Source organism: Macrobrachium nipponense, chromosome 9, assembly GCF_015104395.2.
Source record: "Macrobrachium nipponense isolate FS-2020 chromosome 9, ASM1510439v2, whole genome shotgun sequence".
Lineage (NCBI taxonomy): Eukaryota > Metazoa > Arthropoda > Malacostraca > Decapoda > Palaemonidae > Macrobrachium > Macrobrachium nipponense.
Window position 1 is genome coordinate 57,938,608 of NC_061110.1, and position 19,968 is coordinate 57,958,575.

At 37.2% G+C, this 19,968-nt stretch overlaps 1 protein-coding gene across 8 annotated transcripts in view; it reads left to right on the forward strand.

The window, feature by feature from the left end:
- The window catches only part of LOC135217861 (1-phosphatidylinositol 4,5-bisphosphate phosphodiesterase delta-4-like), a 329,361-nt gene that overhangs the window by 196,828 nt on the left and 112,565 nt on the right, over nucleotides 1-19,968 (forward strand). For all 8 annotated transcript variants that reach the window (XM_064253878.1, XM_064253877.1, XM_064253874.1 and 5 more), the window contains 2 exons: nucleotides 3,517-3,602; nucleotides 17,151-17,360. In XM_064253878.1, coding sequence (XP_064109948.1) covers nucleotides 3,517-3,602; nucleotides 17,151-17,360 — 296 coding nt within the window. The remainder of the gene's footprint in view (nucleotides 1-3,516; nucleotides 3,603-17,150; nucleotides 17,361-19,968) is intronic.

Genomic DNA, 19,968 nt, shown 5'->3' on the forward strand with positions numbered 1-19,968 from the left:
ATCGGAGTAAAAGCAGTAAAATGTGTTCTTTTGAGCCCAATTGTTATGATTAAAGCACCCTGTCACCATAGGATGTCTCCTCTGATGAGCAGTTAACTGATCGTTTCCTTGGCAGCACAAGGATTTCTCCCCTGTCTACAGTGTAATTTTGTGGCAATGCGCAGGTTGATAGTATGATACTTAGAACACATCTGCATTGAGTATATTGTCATAGAACATCCCCTTGGGTTATCCTATTGTCTCCTCTGTCTACTTGGAAAAGACCCATGTTAGACCTCTTCACTTCACGGTTCGACAGGAAGCTAGAGGTCTTCTGTTCGTGGTCCCAGATTTGTTCGTTGGAGCAGAGGACTCCCTTCTGCCTACTGGGAACTCTCTGGGAGGTTGAACAATGGAATGCCCTACCTCCCCTCCTTGAATCTCCTAAAGTCCTAGGAAAGTTGCATTCAACTACAACACGTTGGTGTGGACTTGTTTGTCTTGTATGTGCCATGCCCCCAAGGCCAGGAGCTTTTCAAGATTAGCACTCCAACCTCCGGAGGAGGCTTCTGAGTACAGGAGCAAATTCAGAGGTGATGAATTAAGAGAAACTCTCTTTGTTAGGCTCCAACATCTTGGGTTAACCATAGGAGCTCCTTGTAACCCCAATCTGAGTGGTTGAGAGAAATTTCACCTTAGCACAACCTTCTTTGCTAGCCTCTTGTGGAGAGTTGCCACCAATCACTAGGATCTTTATCTCTTCATGTCTGGAGTTGGTCCAGTAGCTCTTTTGAGAGATCTTTCCTGTGGAACAGCAATTCAGTTGTAAGGCTAGTACTTCAGATGATCTTCGTCAGCCGTATACAAGATGAGCCGTCTGCAACTGTGATTGGTGTCATCAGAAGGGTTTCTCTCCACTCAGAGTTCCTGTTCAGTAGACAAGATCTTCTGAATATTTTTCAGAACAGAGGTTCCTTCTGCTGATACTGGCAAGGAGCTACAGGGCTTACTTGTGATTAGGTTGTCTGAAGGATGTGGACATCAGTTTGCCCTGAGTATTCTCTGTGCGGTTTAAGAGCTTAGATCAGTCTTGTTCACTTAGGAAACTCAGACCTCTTACTTGGGACCTTACTCTGGTACTGAGTAGTCTCTCTCAACCCCCTGCAAGCCGACATGTCAACCATCTTCCAGGAAACTGACTTTGGAAACAGTTTTCCTTCTGACTTAGGCTTCCTTGAAAGAGTTGGAAAGCTTCAGGGTCCCATGAAAGCACTTTGTCGTTATCTGAACTTCTTGTCACCTAGAGGTTGGTGTCATTAACACAAGCCAAGTCAAGAAAGAGGTGTTTTAGGACACCCTTTTGTTTTCCTAAACAAGGTGATTAGACAAGCCAACTCCTCATCACAAAGTTCTTCCACCAGTTGGGTGCATGCAGAAGTGCATGACACCAGAGGATTTGGTTCCTCCTTGGTATTTAAAAGTATTATCTGTTCATTGGATTTTGAATACTGGTTCATAACTGCATCAAACCACTTTCACTTTCTTCTGCCTGAAGAACAATGCCCTCAGATCCTTGGACACTTTTTTCCCGTGGGTCCAGTGGTGGCTGTTCAACAAGTGTGACTCATCCATTGCTGCTGGTGGGACAGTTTGTATCTTGTGGAGTAGGGAATGAGTGAGATGATTGGTCTCTTTTCTTTTCCTTTTCTCCTTTCTTTATACCTATGGGCAGTTTGAAAAATAGACACATCATACACTGGAACTGGCTTGATGCAGGTGATTGTTGCAACCATACTGCTACAGAAGTTTTCATGTTCCATGCAACAAGCAAATCTGCATCTCAGTAGCTTAAACTCCTCTCTCCTGCAAGGGGAGTGAGGAATGGTGACAAACCTGTTTCTTGTGGCTGACATAGTTTGTTGCTTGAACAGATAGTTCTTTTGGACTTCATGAATGCAGTGAATCTGGACATGTTTCATTGTATTTGAACCCAGTGGACTGAGAGTTAGATATCCACATATCCAACATCTCAAAGGCTTAGGTCCTCTTCTTCAAAATTCTCATTTTTAAGAAGAATGATTGGGTGTGCCAAAATTCTCAGTCAGTTCAGGATTCTCATATCTTCCTCCAATCATGAGTATCTTATTTTCAAGACCGATGGTTTGTTCTGCGTATGAAAAAATGCCAAATTTTTTTAAATTTGTATTTTTCATAGATAACAAACCTGAGGTTTTAACATTGACTGCCCACCTCTAGTCACCCCTCTTATGTTTCATCCAGGATTGGAAGAAAGACTGATGCGTCACTGGATTGAAACACATTCTCTGGGCTTACTTCCACCTCAACTACTCATCAGATGCCAGATGCTACAGATTCCTTCCATTTGCAATCTTTAATGTTTTTTAACCAGTTTCCAGTTGGTACCAGAAAGTTTATTCTAATGCTTAGACCTCAGGTTTGTTAGCTATGAAAAATATATTACCTAAATTTTTTTTTTTTTTTTTTTTTTTTTTTTTCAAATTTTATTTATGGTTGAGTTTGATTGTACTATACTGAAGTTTATGGGAGTTTCATCCATGTTGCCGATGCATGTTAATAGTTGTTAGCAGATGAACATTGTTTTCTCTGCTTCAGCTACAACTTGCAGCTTAAATTTAGCAGTATATTTCCTTGCCGATCTTTTCTCCAAAGCGAATAATGGTATAGTAATGTAAAAATATATCATTCATATTTTACTTAACGTCATTTTGTAACACTACAGTAATTTTTTACTATTGTACGATGGTTTAAATGCAAACAAAACCACTGTTGTTATGTGATTTGGTTGTTCATAGCAAAACACCTGTTTCTTGTTCAGTTGTTTATGGCTGTATGCATTTACACGAGTATAACATTACTAATGGTACCTTTAGCATTTTCTTTTACTTTGTTAACTTACTTAACTAGAAGATGAGAAGGATAAAGAGATGGATGAAAAGCGCAGCCTTTTGTAATTTGGTCTCAAAAAATTATTTTGCATGATACATGAGATACATGATAGAATAATTTTTTAAGGGTGAAAATTTCAGGGTAGCACGATACGCGAGATCGCGTGCTACACGATTATACATGGTAATTATTGATGAAAATTCCAAGAATGATTAAATCTGTTAGTCCAAAATCAATTAATTCTGGTGGTTCACCTAGTGTTTATGGAACAATAGGATTATTTTGAATTGTGTATAAATATTTGAGTGTGCGCATCTCTTTGCCTTACAATGTCCTCATTCCCTACCATAGAATTTTAAGAGTTTTATGGTATCTTCATCTTATGTGAAGTTAAGCTTTAAATGTTGATAAGTAACAAAATTATTCAGTTTTTTGAGAACTGACTTCCTTGCACATTGAGTGAAAACTAAACCAGTGGAAGAATTGTCATTCTTAGTCACTTTGTAAGGAAGTAAAAGAAAAAGGAATTGTCTTAAAACTTGTATGTCACTTTGTTGGTTATTTAAAAGGCTAAATAGTAACAGTAAACCTCTCAATATTTTGTTCCAGATACCTAACAGGGCATCAGCTTGCTGGAGAGAGTAGTGTTGAGGGATATATTAGTGCGCTGAAACGAGGATGTAGACTTTTGGAATGTAAGTAACTCAGTAAGTAAATGGATTTAGTAGGAATTATTCACATACGACTTGTAGTCGTAGACTTCGATTATTTAACAGTACTTCAGTGACAGGTTTAATCATTGTTGTTCCATATTAGCACATAGTTGTAAGAGTAGTGAGGTGAGATCCCAATTAGGACCGGTGCATATGCAAATGTTGTGGTTTCAAGTTTGACATGGGATGGAATGCAACATAGTGACAGTGTAACTCAGCACTGGGACTACAGTATTGTTAATGTGTTCAGTTGATTAGTTACTTAAATTAATTATATAACCAAACTTTAATCCTACTATAAGTCCATTAAAATTCTATGTTGAGTGAGATGTTTGTTAAATTTCTTTTGTAGCAAAGCAATTAAAGCTTTGGTGTCCACTGAACTAGTTTTTTAGCTAAACCTAGAAAATGATTAAAGAATTCACCATTATCTCTGTGATGGATGATTTGTGAAACTTAGTTGATGTTGTGAATAAGATCCCTGTGTTGCCACACCATCTGCAAGCTATTTCTATTTGATGACAAACCTATCATATACATGTCTAATTGTGATCTTCACAAATCTTATTAATAAGAATATTATTTTCTAATAGTACTTATACAGCTAAATTTTTCCCCGTTGTTTCACACTAATTTCTTAATTTTTGCTGCATCAAATTATCTATCTACATTGGATGCCCGTCAGTCATATTGAGGGCAAGTCGTGGTTGCAGTGCCCCCAAACATTCCCATTCTGATTTCCTCTCTGCATTTGTGCACCTGTGAACCATTGGTTGATATAAATTGCATATCTTATTCTGTCATCTGTTTCATGACTGTAAATGGCATTGAGAATGTTTTCAATTTTTAATGAATTTCACTTAGTGTTGTGCTTAATCTAGTAAAATGTTTCATTTTAGATTTAAAATTCAATGAATTTTGTAGTTCCATTCTTTTCAACCATGCCATTGGTATAGTATAAATGGATTCTAGGCATGAATGTTCTTTATCCTGTATATGGTGAATTCCTGGAGGATTATGATTCACCCTCTTTCTGTAGATGTGGCAACAGTGGCACTGGTCAACCAGTCCTCACCACTACTTGCCAGGTCTGTGAAAGGAAACATCCAACAAAGATTCCCATGTCTTTTCTTTAGGGAAAGTGAGTGAGTTTGAGGACTTACAGCAGCTACCAAAAATAGGCTTTTTCTTTGGTTGAAACTTTTTTTTTTTTTATAGTGTAGCTGCTGCCCATCTTGAGGAGCATCTAAAAGAAATTGACAGATGGTGAAATGGCTTAGCTCCTGAGTACGGAATCTCAGCAACCAAGACTGAAAATGGTCTGTGATCAAGTCATGTGAGGTATTAAGAACCTACATATGCATTGCATGTACATACTCAGACAACTTTCCTAATTATGTCAGGATGGAATGCAGGAATATTGCACTGTCCTGGCAAGATCTCAGAAGTACCACTGCATTAAGGGGACCCCTTGCTTTCAGCTAGGGAAAGTATGGGGCTTGGGACTTAATGTACCACCTACTGACATGGTGCAGCTGAACTTCCTGGATTTCATGGCAGTAAAGCTTAAGGAATACTGGCTCCGATGGCCAACCCATAAACTTGGAAGCCCCTTCAAGGGAAACATTTCCAAAAAAAAATTCACCGAGGTGCAGTGCTGCTTAGGAAGGAGTTGGAGTCTACCTCTTTTGATTAGTGGTAGGGTGTTAGGAAATAGGACCATTTGGGATGGTAGCTATGTTATCCAGGTAAACCTAGAGTGAATTGACTGGGCATAATGTCATATCTGCAGTATGGAGCTCCTGTAGAAGAATAGGGGATTTCCTTTCATGGTGTCTTCATTCTTGACCAGGAATGACAGGCCAGGCAACAAAAGTGATGGCCAGGTGTACAAGTAATTAAGTGTTGTCCCTATCTGAGAGAGCTGAGTTCACTGATCTGGGCTCCTGATGCTGAGGTGGTCAAGGAAATCACATTTTGAAGCATATGGGTTTTTGTCACATTGAAACTACTGAATTGAGGAGAGTACAGGAGTCAAAGACTCTTATTCAAGAACTGGGTAACAGAAGCCCTTCCAAGAGCAGGTTTTTCCTTTGCTAAGGATTGGATAAGAAAGCTAAGACTTCTGTACTAGAGTTTATGCCATACCCATAGACATGGGTTCTGACAGCACTGCACTGCCTTGTACATCATTACATCATAGTTGTGATAGTGGCAAGGTGCTTGTCATCAAACATGTGAATCAAGAAATTAAGTGTGGTTTCAGTTGTAATTTCAATGACTCTTGTGCGGAGGTAATTCATCCATACTTTCCTTATTGAATGTATTGCTGGATAGATGAAGGTCTCAGTTTCTGCAGTAGGTACCTAGCCATGTTAGATGAATAATCTTCATGGCAAACCAAATTTTGAAATCCCACACATGGAAGTCATGGCTGAGAGAGGAGGGTGCATAAATGACTTTCCCTCCAACTGTCTGGGATAGAACAACAAATGACAGTGGGATTGATTTCCTTAAGCGGTGCTGCAAGAGAATGAACCCATGATTGTTTTACCAATTTGCGGCCACTAGGTAGATGGTTCCATTAAATGTTAATAGTCCAGAACCTATAGAATCTGGGAAAGTGGAGGAAAGAAGTAGGTTGTCCTCCATTTGTTCCAGCCCTGTAAGAATGCAAATTTTGCCATTGCCTGTGTGTCAAGGTTTGGAAACATACACTGGAAGTTGATGGTTCTTCTTTATGGTAAACAGGCCCACTTCTGGATGTTAGAGCAGGTTGGCAGTCATTTGGAAGGAGGGTTTGTTCAACATCCATTTTATTGAAGTCACTTTATCCCTCAACAGGGAGTCTGTAGACACATTTAGTGATCATGTGAGGTAGATTGCTGACAGCATCCACTTCCTTGCATAAGCCATTGGTAAGATAGACAGCTTGACTACATTAAGAAGGGCTGAATAGGAACTGAACCTCCTGATGCATATCATTGCTGTCATGTTGTCAAGGACCAACAAGATGTGGGTTCTCTTTGGAGGGGTCAGTTTTCTGAGAGACAGGAAGGTAGTCATCAGTTGCAGGAAATTAATGTAGCACCGCCCTAAAACAAGCTACCTGATGATCCTGATATCTTTCCGAGCCAGTCAAGGAGGCCTCCTATGTGTGCAACTGCCTGCACGGTCAGACGAGTCAAATTTTCCATTTTAGCAAGAGCACCTTTCCAATTCCACAGATGTGGTATCTTCACAATCACTCGCTTTCATTGGTGGAGGTGATTAAACATTTTTTGGTTATGCAAGAGCCACACACTGTTTATGTCCTTGAGTCAGAGTTTCAAGATTTTATTTACCACATGCAAACTGTAACAGCCCCAGGATCTGTTCCAACTGTTATCAGACAACCCTGGACGGGGCCAAGAACCTTTACAGATTTATCCCTATTCTGGTCCGAGTCTGGCTGGGAAGAAACAACCAGCTGCAAAGCATATCCCAGTGAATTTCCAGCCACCTGAAATGTGTGTTGGATGTGAGATAGGGCTTGTCCCAGTTGATCAGGAAACCATTTGAATGGAGTCAGTCGACTGCTACTTGAAGGTTTTGTAAGCACTCCTTTCCGATGGCACCCCAGACGTGCCAATCATCTCTTAATCCATCAGCTGAACTCCTTCATGTCTGAGGTCCTTGGACAACTATTGTTGCCAATTTTGTGAAGATTCCCAGGGTCATGTTTTTTTAAGCAAAAGGGCATATGTAATATGGAATATGTATGTCTCCTTATCTGTAACCCTAGGAAGGGCTGGATGGGAACAGTGATAGAGGTGGGCCAGTATGTGTCTCTCAGATTGATAGAGACGGTCCAGGTCCCATGAAGAATCTGGATGCACTTGAGCTCATTCAGAGCTTGTGGCATTTAATGTTTTTGTTCAGTTGTGATATATCAAGGATCACTCTGTTGTTAGGAGCACATTTTGTGGAAGCTAAAGAGACATGCTTGTGATGCATGAACGTGTATTTCCCCATGGCTCTTTTATGAGAGTCTTTTCTACGTGCATCTCCGAGGAGGAGTCTGGTTGTTAGAAATCCCTCTTAGTCACTTTCTGGATAGTGGTAGAGGCTAAAGTGGAGAGGAGGCGGATTCTTTTATGGAATATGTTAGCGACCATCCACGTGTGAGGTTTTATCCGTGGGGGTGTGGGACTGCCGGATAGTCATGCCCGGCTGGAGCTTCTTTTGGTAAGATGGAAGGATAAGTGTTGCCCAGCTGATTGTAGAGTTGTCGGACGCTGGTTTTCTTTGTGCCATTGACTTACTCTCCTCAGTAAGTATGAAATAGAAATTTTACCTTCACATGTTTGAGTGTGTTGAAGATGAAATTGTAGAGGGGTGAGGCAACCAGGAGCAGGTACTGATTTTCCAGTATTTTGCAAGTGCCATAATTTCTGTTGAAAGGGAAAAATGTGACTTCAGTCACTTTAGTTACCATGCCAGCTGAGGTTGATATTCTTTAGAGGTTTCTGTATTCCTAGTGGAGGAGTGACCAAACTTCATTCCATATTTGGAAAGGCCTGTCTGTCCAGAAATTCTACTTATTCCACCATAGTCATTCTCTTTTGTTCATTGATGAAGTATTTTCCATCCATTCATTGATAACGTATTTTACATCCATCTAGAGGAGACATATTGAGGTGTCACAGTAAAGGTTGCCCTTATTGGTATCAGGGGGGGGGGGGTTAGATTCCCCTGATCCTCCCAGTCTGGGGGTGGGGTGATAGAGTCTGTGGTTGAAGGGTTAAAACTATTCAGTACTACAGGAGGAGAAGGGGTGTCCTTTAGTGAATCAAGGTCTGATTTTAATGAGGATGAAAGAGACTGACTCCTTAATCTTGGGCTTTTTGTTAGCATGCTCTCAGTTGGCCTTGGAGGGATTTTCAGTCATTCTTCTGAGGGCTGAAAATATCTCAGAAACAACTTCCAATTCAGTATTCGAGGCTGTTTTCAATTCCTGATGGGAATCTTTGATAGCATCATGGATATAGAGATGCTGTATCAAAGGCTTGCTGCCGGGGGTGTGTTGCATACTTTGCACATGTGGAACCATCCATATTCATCTTGATGCCTGCAAGGGCTGTGTTTATGGCCAGTGAGATTACAGTGGAATAAGCACATTTCAGGTCATGCTTAATTAATAGCATCCTGTAGAAAAGAAAATCAGTGTGAGTCAGATAAAGAAACGCACTTGTTCTACTGCAGTCTTACTGTTTGGGGTTTTGCTTGATATTTTCTAAGTTCTTTTCTTCTAAGTCCTGTTTTTCATTTTCTTTAGATCGTATAATCTTTTGTTCTGCATTTTCTATCATACTTTTTAGTTCCACCATTGTCCATGCATTCTTTTCTTTTGCAAGACCATTTTTCCACTTTCTGATTTTCTGGAACAAGATCCTTCTGTCTCATGTATGCATGACTGATGTTTACTTTTCTTCTTTGGTATATACTTATCCACTATTTTCTCTAATATTTTATATAATATACCCGTATTTACCTGTATATCATCACTTACAAATATGTTTTCCCAATCTTTGTTTAATTCTTTTATTTCTGACCATTTTATATTCTTACTATAGAAATTGTATTTTCCATATCCTTCCCACTTTTTCATCTCTTGCTTACCTCTGCTTTCACTTGCTTTTGAACGGACTGTTACTTCTGTGACATTATGGTCTGAAATACTCGTATTATACACTATTATTTCTTTAACATAATTCACCTCGTTCACAAATATGTAGTACTAGGTCTAAAGTACGTATTATCCTTTCTTGTTGGCAGGTGATTTATTTTTTTAATGTTGTGTTCTAGTATCATACCTAATAGCTTTTCGAATTGCCTCTTATCTTGTGCACTACTATTACTCTCTTTTTTATATGTATAAATGCAACCACAATCTCCTGTTCGTTCTTTCCAATCTACGAATGGAAAGTTAAAGTCTCCGGATAGGAGTATATTCCAGTCTTTGTGATTTCTTCATAGGTCATCCAATTTTTCTATTACTGTGTCAAACTTTAGTATTAGGGGGGTCTTTATATTACAATGTTCACCAATTTTTCAGATTCAAATTCTATCGCTATTAATTCACATTCTGAGTTACTATATTTCTCATATATTTTTCCTTGATTTATGTCTCTCCCATATATCGCAGTTCCCCTTAATTCCTATTTTTTCTATTTCCTATTTTTTCTATTTGATCTATAAGTTTGGAACCCCTTTATCTGATCATGATTACCAGTCTCTTGGGAATACCAGGTTTCACTTATATTCATTATATCTATTTTTTCAGAACTTTTTTTCTTTTTGAGTTACTCGTAACTAAACCCTGCGCATTCATCACTATGATGGTTTGCGTGTTATCCCCATCATTTAATATGGGTAATAATAAGGATTTTCCCATGTCTCTTTCCTGTTCTGGTATGTTGTTCTTTTCATTTCCAGAAATTCTGACATTAAAAAGTCCAACTTTTCCAATACCTTTGATCTTCCATCTTCATATTTATTCATTTTGTGTATGAATCTGCATTTATCTCCATATCTGCACCATCCCCTGGCATCGTATATACAGTGTTTGTTCCTTGCACTGTATCTGGTTGCTGATGTTTGGATTCTCAATGCTGACATTTCATAATGCAGTGATGGCTTGTTTTTTTCCTTCAGTTCATGTTCTTTGTTCCTTTCTTTGTTTCATTTTCATTTTTATTTTTATTATTTATTTGATTCTGATTCATGGCTACAGGGTGCGTATATCTACATTTTTTGTTAAACTTGCATCTTTTTCCTTCTTTTAAGTTTTTGCATATTTTTGGATGTAGATCGCTGCATTCATCCTCATAGCCATCTAGGTATGTACATTTGACATAAATCTCAAAATTGTGATATACCTTGTAATGCTTGTAGTAACATCCTTCACCGAATTTGCAATTCCCTCTTTTCAAAAGGGTGCAGACTGTCTTTCTTTTTTTTTTTTCTTGCTCTTTCCCATCAGTATGAATATCTGGGTACAGCCTCTTCGGGATTTTCTTTTGTGTTGTCATGTAGTAATTTATTTCATTGTATGTATGCTGCTGTATTCCCTCATATGTGGTATCTGTGAGTATCTTTGCATCCATACTCTTGTCCTGTTCTTCTATTTGCACATTAAGTGTTGATTTAATAACGTCATCTATCCATGATTGACATGTTGAGCAAAATATTCTTGTGTCCTTACTTGTATTTTGCTGAACTTCTGCACATTGAGGATGCGTATGTACGTGGCAAACATAGCATTTTCTGATCAGGTTTATAGGATTTACAATGCTATACCACACCTTACATAAATTACATGTTTTTGGCATTCATTTTCCTATTGCATCGATCAGTATATTCACTATATTCACCTTATTCATTTTCTTTGTTGGAATATGTTGATTGATGTAAATTTTCTTTATAAGTCTTTTGATCACTTGAATTTTATTTGGTACTCCTTCAATTATTTTCAAAATATTTTCTGCAGACTTGCTCCAGTTGAAGGATCATATTCTTCCAACATGTCTATGAATATTTTTGTATCTTTATGGTTAGGGTTTTTATTGATCTCATTGATAAGAAATGCCAGTTCCCTTCCTGCTAAGTTGTCATATTGCATGTCTGCAAGCAAGCAAGATTTTTCCATTAATTTCCACTGCTGCAGCCACTCACTGCCATCCTGTTCGAATTTTTAATAATTCACTTGAAAAACTAACTTACTATAATTCATTTTCTAGTTGTATGTTATACATGTGATATCGGTTGATTATTCAGACCGTGCACAGGTATGTCTCACCAAGCAAAATGGCATCAAGATGAATATGGATGGTTCCACACGTGCAAAGTATGCAACTCACTCCTATCAGCAAGCCTTTGATACAGCATCTCTATATCCATGATGCTATCAAAGATTTATCTGACTCACACTAATTTTCTTTTCTACAGGATGCTATTAAGCATGACTTGAAACTCGCTTGTTCCACTGCAGTCTTACTGGCCATAAACACAGCCCTAGCAGGCATTAAGATGAATATGGACGGTTCCACTCATGTGTAAAGTATGCAACACATTCCTGACAGGTTTATCTGTCAGACACACTGGGATGAAACAAACTGATTGAATTACAAGCGCTTTGTTTTTCTTTATATTTTTTATTCTGTTCAATACTTTTGTTCAAGAGGCTAACCCTGCTGCAGAGCATTTGTCCTTGAAATGTTTTATACCCATTTTCTATGATCAGTAATTCATCTATATTTAGTGATGTATTTTATTTACATGTGGCTGGATGGAACTTGTCCCATAAAAAATAGTTAGTATTTCTTGATTTGCCATGCAATTGTTGCTGAGAATATTATATATGATATAGTTCCTTGTTGGACGAGTGGTTTTCACGCTTGGTTACCAATCCGGTGGTCTGAAGTGCAATTCCTGGCTTGACCAACTCAGAATCAGAAGAATTTATTACTGGTGACAGAAATTAATTTTTCAATATAATGTGGTTCGGATCCCACAATAAGCTGTAGGTCTTGTTGCTAGGTGACCAATTGGTTCCTAGCCATGTAAGAATATCTAATCCTTCTGGCCAGCCGTAGGAGAGCTGTTAATCAGCTCAGTGGTTTGGTAAAACTAAGATATACCTAATTATATGTAACATATGTAATTAAATACAACATTGTGAACATACAGAGATCAAAAAATACAGGCAGTCCCAGTCTAATGGTGGGGGCTTGGTTATAAGCTGAGTGGTGGTAACTGAAATTGCCAGTAACCAAATAAATGGCATTTATAACGCAGAAAATGCTTATGGTCTGCCTAACGGTGCTGTTAACCCCTTCTTTACCACCGACAGTTTGTTTTGGGGTTACACTCGAGTACCACCATTCAAGACTATTCCATAGTTCCGGTACATGAAGGTGGTACGCACATATACTACCAACCTTCCTCTTCTTAATTATAGACCTCTTATGATTCAGTAATTTTGGTTTGAAGGGTTTGGAGCAAAACAAATAGTATTGGAGTGCTCAGGAAGGTTGTGCACACTACCAGGCATTTGTACATATAATGTGTATACATACATGAACACATACATGCATTCATATATATAGATGACAAAGCTTTAGTATTTGGAAACAAGTGTAATCTCTCTCTGAAATAGATGAAAAGAGTTACATGGCAACTCGCTCATAATATCAAGTGTGTGGCGACTCGAGTGGAAGGGAAGTTTGGGTATGTCACTTCACCTTGTGCTTCTGGGCAGTAATCATTGAATGTGTTGTAGACTCTGATGCTGTTGTTTGTTACAATGATAAGTAAAAAAAAATGTAACCAAGAAACCATGCACAGTTTTTTTTAGACATACTACAAGCATGAAAATGTAAAAAATCTTCTACACAAGTATAAAACCATTTGTAATTATGTTTTTCTGTGCATCTCTTCTATCTTCTTTCTCTGGAGATACATACTTTAGTAAAAGTTTATATGTGAAGAGGAATGAGTATACTAGCCACATAAAGGATGACCATTTACCTTTATATTTATTTATTTCAATACTGGAAAAATCGGTTCGGTAGCAAACGCAACGTTTATGTTTTGTTAAGCTTCTCAGTAAAGAAAAGGTTAAGGTTTATGGTGCCACTAACTGGTTAACGGATTAACGGCACCTTGACCAGTTAACAGCTCTGTTAAGTAGTTTATCGCCGCCGAAAATCTGGTTAATGTTGTTGTTAGCCAAGAGCCATGAAACCAGAACATCATTACCCGATTCCGTCGTTAACTGGGGACTCCCTTAACCGTAAAGTGGCGTATATATAGGAGGCCAGGCCAACAACGAAAAGCTTGAAACTGAAACTAAACTAAGATCATCCAGTGGAAATTCTTTTAAAAAATAGTCTTTTCATGGCAGACAGTGTGAGTATTTCTAGTGAAATACTCACACTGAAAAAAGAGAAACTAGTAAAACATCCTGGACATGATGCCAGAGCTGGATAATTAACCAGAAGTGTCCCCAAATACTGCCAAAACTGATGCCACAGATTCCTTGTATATACACTGTTTGATTGTTTTTAACTGGTTTCCAGCTGGCTCCAGAAGATTTATTCTATTGTTGGAACCTCAGGTTTGTTAGCTATTAAAAATACAAATTGATTAAAAATTTGTCATTTTAAATTAATTTTCAGTATTATTTGATTTTCAATTTTTTTCTATGTTTATATTAGTCTGCCTAATCAATTAGTACCAACAGCATAGAATATAAGAGTATTTGAATAATGTAATTGAATATTTTAATCCATTTTATAAACTTGAATGTGTACAGTTTTCAGTATTATACTTACAAAAAGGAAATATCAAAACAAAATATCCTTAGTAGTTCAAGAAATATATAATTTTCCTAATTTTTTTTATTTTTATTGTTTGTTAAATTAAGATTTTTATAATATCAGCTAATTAACTATTTTTAAGGAATTTCAATGTGTATAATCAACAAAGGGAAATTATTTAATTAGAATTATATAAAAAATATACAGTATAGGGTCATGAGTCACGGGGTCCCTTAATAAGACTTTGTGTACCTGTGTCAAATGTTAAGAATTTGCTGAAAGAACTTTCAAGGTACTGGGTCTCATTTTCTTATTACTATTTTGACAAGAATTCTGAAAGCTGTAGGTAGCCTGCCTCTTAGTGAACCAGGATATTGTTACCTAAATAGAATCTTATTGTAATGGATTGCCTCTCAGTCTCTCCAAATGACCTCTTTCCTGAAACTAGTATGTAAGAGTGGGTGTAGGAGGCACCAACTAGGGAGGATTATTCATCAAAGAAGAAAACTGTGAACCAAATACCTCTAGATAACTTGTCTCTTGACTTTTGCCATTTAGTTCCAGACAGTAGATGATTTACCGTGTAGACTCGCGTATCATGCGACTTTTGAAGCCCTAATTTTGGAGCTAATTTTAAGAGGGTCGCATCTTACATGAGACATAAAATTCGAGTATGTAATAATCATATATTAGTATCATATGATAAAATACAAACATAATAGATATGCATCTTTTCCATGGATATTTTTAAAAGTTTTGTTTTACTTCACTGCATCCAATAATATATGTATTTTCATATTAATATTTGTTTGTATTATAAAATACAAACATAGCAATCAATGATTTGTTTTGGAAATCAGCTGAGGGCAATTGCGATGTAAGTTTCTTTTGCTGTGTTGAACTCAAATCAGAGTGACTATCTTGCCTCTAGTTAGCGAAATGAATCTCAAGATACTCTATTTATATGAGACAAGGTTATTTTTAAGTTATACAAAGTGTTTTCAAGTGGACATATCACTTGAAAACGTATCGTTTTTTAACGAAATTGAGTTGTTTTTTTTTTCTCAGTAGATGGTGCTAAGGGCATGTTTATTGCGTTAACAAAAATCAACATTCCGTTCAATATTTTCACTTTATCTCATCAGAATACTGTGAGCTTTACGTATTTATCTTTTATTGGAGTGAAAACAGTAAAATGTGTTCTTTTCATGCCCAGTAGTTTTCATTAAAACACGTTTTGATGGTACTATCCCGAAGTTTGCTAGAGTTTCATCCACGTTGCCATTGCACTATAATAGTTGTTAGCGTATCAGCATTCTTTCCTCAACTTCAGCTAAAATTTACATATTAAATTTAGCAGTATATGCCCTTGCCTATCTTTTATCCATAGGGAGTAAGGCAATACGTTAGACTATTCTCGTGCATTGGCAACAAGGATATGACTCCAGTAAACTTATGCCATCAAACACAACCGTAGATAAAATTGAGAGAAAATGATTTTAATCAAAATTTCAGGTCTTGAAAGAACAGATTTTACTGTTTGTTTTCATGCCGATAAAAGATAAGTAACGTAACGGTAAAGTTCGCGCTACAATGAAATGAAGTGAAAATAGCGAATGGAATCACGTAATATTTTTTCACAGTAAACATGCCCACAACGCAATCTGTTAACGAAAAAAATACTTTAGTTAACTAGACGTATTAAATTCATATTTCGACTTAAAAACATGTGTGTAATGACAAATTACCTTGTCTCATATAAGTAGAGTAGTATTTAGATATTTTACGCTAACTAGAAGAAAGGCAATTCGCTCCGAAATGAGTTAAATACGGAGAAATAAACTCATATTCACCATCAGCTGAATTCCAAACAAAACACTGACCACATTGTTAGTATTTTATGATACAATAATATGAGAATACATACAATATTATTGGATACTGTACTGTATAACTTTTTAAAAGAATCAGAAAAGATGCATATTCATTGTGTATTTATTTCGTAAATATACGTAGCTATCAGCATCCTGACATTGCTCAATTAGGTATGCCAATGTCGGTCCGAATCTGATTCCCGTTTCATGTCCTGCCGATATGTCATAGTCTTAATACATTGAAACTCCAAAATTGACTTTTATTAATAAATTACTAGATTATATCGTATATGTAGCATATACAGTATACTGAAGGCTAGGCTACTGTATTCTTATATATACGATATATGTACCACTATATCATCATTGTATAGGCGAGGCTAAATTGTTAAATGTTATTCAATTTCTCTTTGTACTGAATCATCATAAGCCAATGTGCATTGAACCTAGAGAATTAGCTGAAATTAATAATTAGTATGCCATATATGTATAAAGTATACTATGTTGTGTAGGCTAGGTTACCCTTTATGTAAAGATGGTACTGATTACCCTAGTGTAGGCTACGCTAGTATAACATTCTTACGGTAAATTAACATGGGCTGAGTTACGTCCAAATCGATTTATGCCTGGTTGTTCGTAACCAATTTCGATAGTAAGTCAACTACTACCTGTAATGCAAAAATATATCGGTCCTATTCTCATTAATGTCATTTGTAACGTAACTATGGTAATTTTTTACTATCATACTATGGTTGAAATGCAAGCAAAAAGGCTGTTTATATCGGATTGGTTGTTCACAGCAAATCAGCTGTTTCTGGCTGTATGCGTTTTCCAAACAAGTATATCATTACTACCGATACTTTTTGTCTTCTCTTTTACTTTTGTAAACTTAACTAGAAGATGGAATAGATTAAGAGATGGAGGAAAAGGAAGTTAGCCTAACTAAAAAATGGAATAGATAAAGAGGAGGAAAAGATGTTTGCCTACTGTTAAATTTTGGTCTCGTAAATTTAACTCGCATGATATGTGAGATAGGTGATTAAATGATTTTTTGAGGGTGAAAATTTGTGGGTCGCATGATATGCGAGATCGCATGTTATGCAAGTATATACGGTAGATAAGTTTCTGTGTAAGGAGCTTGGAATTATTTTATTTTTGCACATTTTGGTGAACGCTTAATATCAGTCTTTATCATGGTTTATTTGTTGACCAGTTATTATTGCATGAATGAAAACATACTTTAGAAAGTAAAGTATTTTCTTGCACATGTTGATGTTTTCCATTATACTTTACAGTGGATCTGTGGGATGGTGATGATGGAGAGCCAATCATATATCATGGACACACATTGACTACTAAAATAACTCTTGCTGATGTCCTGAAAGATGGTATTAAAGCTTATGCATTTGAAGCATCTCCCTACCCTGTTATTCTTTCAATAGAGAATCATCTCAGCCTAGAGCAACAGAGGGTTATGGTTAAACTCATGCAGGATATTCTAGGAGGTAAGGTTATTAGTAGTTTTTCAAAATTTTGCTCTGTACATAATCATGTTACACAGTATAAACTCTTGAAGTAGCAAAACCTTAATAGTAGTCAAATTCTTTATTATTAGACTCCTAGCCTAATTTACTTTCATTGAGTCATGAGTAATTTCCAGTTTATTTTGTAACTTCATTTTGAATTATTGTTTTAAGAAGTAGAACATTGTATATTATGTCAGTGGCTTTTCCTTTTAAAGGATTTTACACGGAATGAGATCTTTCCATTCTTCTGTCATGTGCTCTCTCTCTCTCTCTCTCTTCCTGAACTCCCATCATGTTTAAGTCTTCATTTTTCCCCTTTTCCATGATTTTGTGAGCCTTCCTATTTGTTTTCTCCATGTTATTTCAGTATTATTGACTTTACTTGGCCAAATGTATCTATCTGTATCACATGTCCAATCAATCTCAGTCATTGAGATCTCATTCATTTTCTGAGCCCCATAGACTGGCTCAGATTGACAAAGTAGGCAGCTCATGAGATGAGTTGTGATATTGACTTCAAGATGGTATGTTGTGTTTCTCTAACTTCCATGGCATCTTTTTATTTATTTGTAAATATATACCCAGGGATTGTTTCTGGTTTTAGCTCTTATCTTTTATGATTGTATGTCAGTTATAATTGTAATTTTGTCAAGTTTGTAGTTTACCCTGTTGTGATGGAAATACTTATAGATGCACATGCGCAGACTGAAAAATGTATGTATGACGCACTACATTGCAGTATTAGGTACAGTACTGTTTTTTTATTAATTACAATTGAGTTGTTATTAAAAATATTAGAGGGGTCTCATATCTGCAGATGATCTATTTTCATGGGGAAAAATATGAAATTATCTATACATGTATACTGCAGTTTTGGAATTGAGATGGGAAACATTATAATTGTTATGAACAACGATTTTGTAGTTGACCTAGTGAAAAGAAAGCATAGGAAAAATATCAAATGGTAAAGGGGGACCCTTGTGGAAAACCGGGGTTTTTGGGTGCTGTTTACGGTGTCCAAAACTCTCAATTCCTGGTGTAGAGACACATTAATGTACATATTTACGGTTTTGTAACAGTTGACCCTTTGCTCTACATACAAAAGTTTGACCCATGATTTTTGCATACAAACCTTTGACCCGCTTACGCTACATACAATAATGTTTGACCCGTTACTTTGCATACAAATTTGACCTAGGCTAGCCCAGGACTCCTTACTTTGCATACAGAACTTTGAACCACAACTCTACATGTAAAACGAGAGACTAGCCTAGGCTACCACTAACCGACATTACTGATAAATTAGATGTTAACGGTGATTGTTTATATGTACTGTCAGTAAGAACGTGGCGGAATGGCGCTTTTCCTTATTAGCATATTTAAATATTCTTGGCAAGCTTGTTAGTTCTAGCAAGAGGTATTGTTTCACTGCGCGCACTAGCCTCAGAGGTTACAGAGAATGAGCCCTTCTACTTACAAAAGGTCACAGCTAGCCTAGGCTATAATTCCCCTCATAACTGTAACACTAAACACCTTGCTCGTTACCACAGACTGACCTACCACTTTACATACAAATGGTGGCACTATGCATGTACCTACATGCTCATTTAGGGCCGATAGATCTGTTTGAACACGTGCTTCAGTACTGGCTTCAAACTAACCGAAACTAATTTAGGCTAACAAAAATTATTATACAACTTACCGTATTCAAAGTCGTTGCTGTCCAACGACCATGAAGGCATCAGTCTCAGCGGGGGATCACGTGCCTCGCTGGTAGATGGTCCTGGTCTTATTGTTTCAGACCGGGAAATTAAATCTGAGATGGGGGATGTCAGACGGCTTTTTGGCGGATAGACATGCTTGATCAGATTCAGAAATGCCCGAAATGGACACGGAACATCTTGTAGATACCCTTTCTGGATACAGTACATAGAAAAATAGCTTTCATAAAGTTCTTTCTGCATACCATGTCTCGGTAGTGCGTTCCGTTTAAGAACACGTCACTGCAATTCTATAGTGTTCGTGTGTACATTCGGGTCGTCTGGGTTAACAGAGTTAACACTGTTGTTCACGACATTCTGTGTGAAATAATGATCCCGGACTTTGCTGTATGCCTTCCAGGAATCAGATACGATTGCGGGTTCTGGAAGCATGTTATCAAGCAACACCGGTAGCAGAGTTTGGCAGAAAGGTCAGGAACCACCTTACAAAAAGGTCCCAAGTGTCAGTCAATGCCACCCAAACACCCAAGATCCATCCACCTTACGGCCATGGTTGTACTTCCGCTTCCCAAATTTAGATTCGTTGATCTCGGCAATATGACTAGGATCACCGATTTTCCTATTATCAGAACAGGATTTGGCAACATATATCTCTACAAAAATTATACCTACAAAAATTATACCAATCCACCATGGTGTTAGGTGCTAGAGGCATAACAAAATCCCTCACAACACACTGTGGGGTTTTCTTAGTGAAACAAATTATCAATATAATTATTGTTTTGAGAGACAGCTGCGACTTTTCAAAAAATTACCTGTACCGAACTGATACCTTCTTTCTGCACTTGCTATTTGCACAGCGCCAC